Source organism: Myotis brandtii, unplaced genomic scaffold (assembly GCF_000412655.1).
Source record: "Myotis brandtii unplaced genomic scaffold, ASM41265v1 scaffold421, whole genome shotgun sequence".
NCBI lineage: Eukaryota > Metazoa > Chordata > Mammalia > Chiroptera > Vespertilionidae > Myotis > Myotis brandtii.
The window spans coordinates 2,558,076-2,559,560 of record NW_005366140.1 but is presented as its reverse complement, the minus strand read 5'-3'; the positions used below and the strand labels follow the sequence as shown (position 1 = coordinate 2,559,560).

The following is a 1,485-nucleotide window of genomic DNA, read 5'->3' as shown; positions in this document are numbered from 1 at the left end:
CCCCCCCCCCCCAGCTCCAGATCCTATGGTGGCTCCCTAGTGCCCTAGGGAGAAACCCACCCTCCTCCTCGAGGGCCACAGACCCCTGTGGTTCTGCCAGTCCAGCCACGGCCTCCTTGTTTCCCCCCCCCCCCCAGCTCCAGATCCTTCCATGGCTCCCTAGTGCCCTAGGGAGAAACCCACCCTCCTCCTCGAGGGCCACAGACCCCTGTGGTTCTGCCAGTCCAGCCACACTGGCCTCCTTGTTATGCCCCAGACACCCAAGCCTGCTCCCTCCCCAGGGCCGGACAGGGGCCTTGCTGGGTTAGCGTTCTCTGGTGGGCGGGAGGAGGGTGACGGCCTCAATTCCACACCCCAGCTATGTGGGCCGGAAGCGGATGCAGGTGGAGCACCCCGAGAAGGCTGTGCCCCGCGTGAGGAACCTGGTGGAGGCCGACTACTCCTACTGGACACTGGCCTACGTCATCTCCCTGCAAGGCGCCCGCAAGCTGCTGGCGGCCCAGCCGCTCTCCAAGATGCTGCCCGTGGACGAGTTCCTGCCAGTCATGTTCGACAAGCACCCAGTGTGAGAAGGGGTTGCTCGGGCAGTGGGCTGTGGTCGCAGGCGGCAGTCCTGGAGGGGGCGGGGCATGAGCATCCCGGGGGGGCCCCAGGAAGGTGCCGTTTTCTCTGCCCACTTCCTCTGTGTGTCCCCTCCACTTCTGGCTCCATTTGAACCCCATCCCCCTTCTGTCTCAATCTGTCCCCTTTCACTTCTCCCTCCATCGGTCCCTTCCCCTCGACCCACTGCTGCCCCTTACTCCCTGCCCTTCCAGGTCCGAGTATAAGGCCCACTTCTCCCCTCGCAACCTGCGCGCCTTCTCCGTGGAGCCTCTGCTCGTGTTCCCCACGCACTACACGGGGGACGACGGGTACGTGAGCGACACAGAGACCTCGGTTGTGTGGAACAACGAGCACGTCAAGACCGACTGGGACCGTGCCAAATCCCAGAAGATGAGGGAGCAGCAGGCCCTGAGCCGAGAGGCCAAAAACTCGGATGTGCTCCAGTCCCCGCTGGACAGCGCTGCCCGGGACGAGCTCTGAGGGGCAGTGGCCACAGCAGCCTCCGTGTGCTTGCTGGGGACAGCAGGGCCCCTGCGGACCCTGGCAGGCCTTGGAGGGCTCTCCATGCAGGGTGGTGGCCAGCCAGCTCTTGCTCAGCAATCTTGTACACACAGGCAGCATTAATGGAGTGCCTACTGTATACCAGGCATAGTGGGTGTTCAGGGGTTTCAGGCAATGAGTGCTCGCTCAGGTTGCCCTCTTTTTCTGAGATTCATTGTGGGTGGCATGGGGCAGAGGTGGTGGTGTCCACGCGGCCCTGGGTTTAAGTCCAGCCCTGCCTCTTAGAGGGCTGAGCCCTGTGAGGAGGAAGGCTCACAGCCTGAGCTTCAGTTTCCCCATATGACAGTCATGGCCTCCGGGGGCCGTCATGAAAATTCATCT

The 1,485-nt window shown here is 63.2% G+C and overlaps 1 protein-coding gene across 1 annotated transcript in view; it reads left to right on the top strand.

Moving 5' to 3' along the window:
* Nucleotides 1–1,251, top strand: part of COLGALT1 (collagen beta(1-O)galactosyltransferase 1) — a 21,411-nt gene extending 20,160 nt beyond the window's left edge. The window contains exons 13-14 of the mRNA XM_005873916.2: nt 359–565; nt 816–1,251. Coding sequence (XP_005873978.1) covers nt 359–565; nt 816–1,083 — 475 coding nt within the window. The 3' untranslated portion in view covers nt 1,084–1,251. The remainder of the gene's footprint in view (nt 1–358; nt 566–815) is intronic.
* The last annotated feature ends 234 nt before the right edge of the window (nt 1,252–1,485 follow it).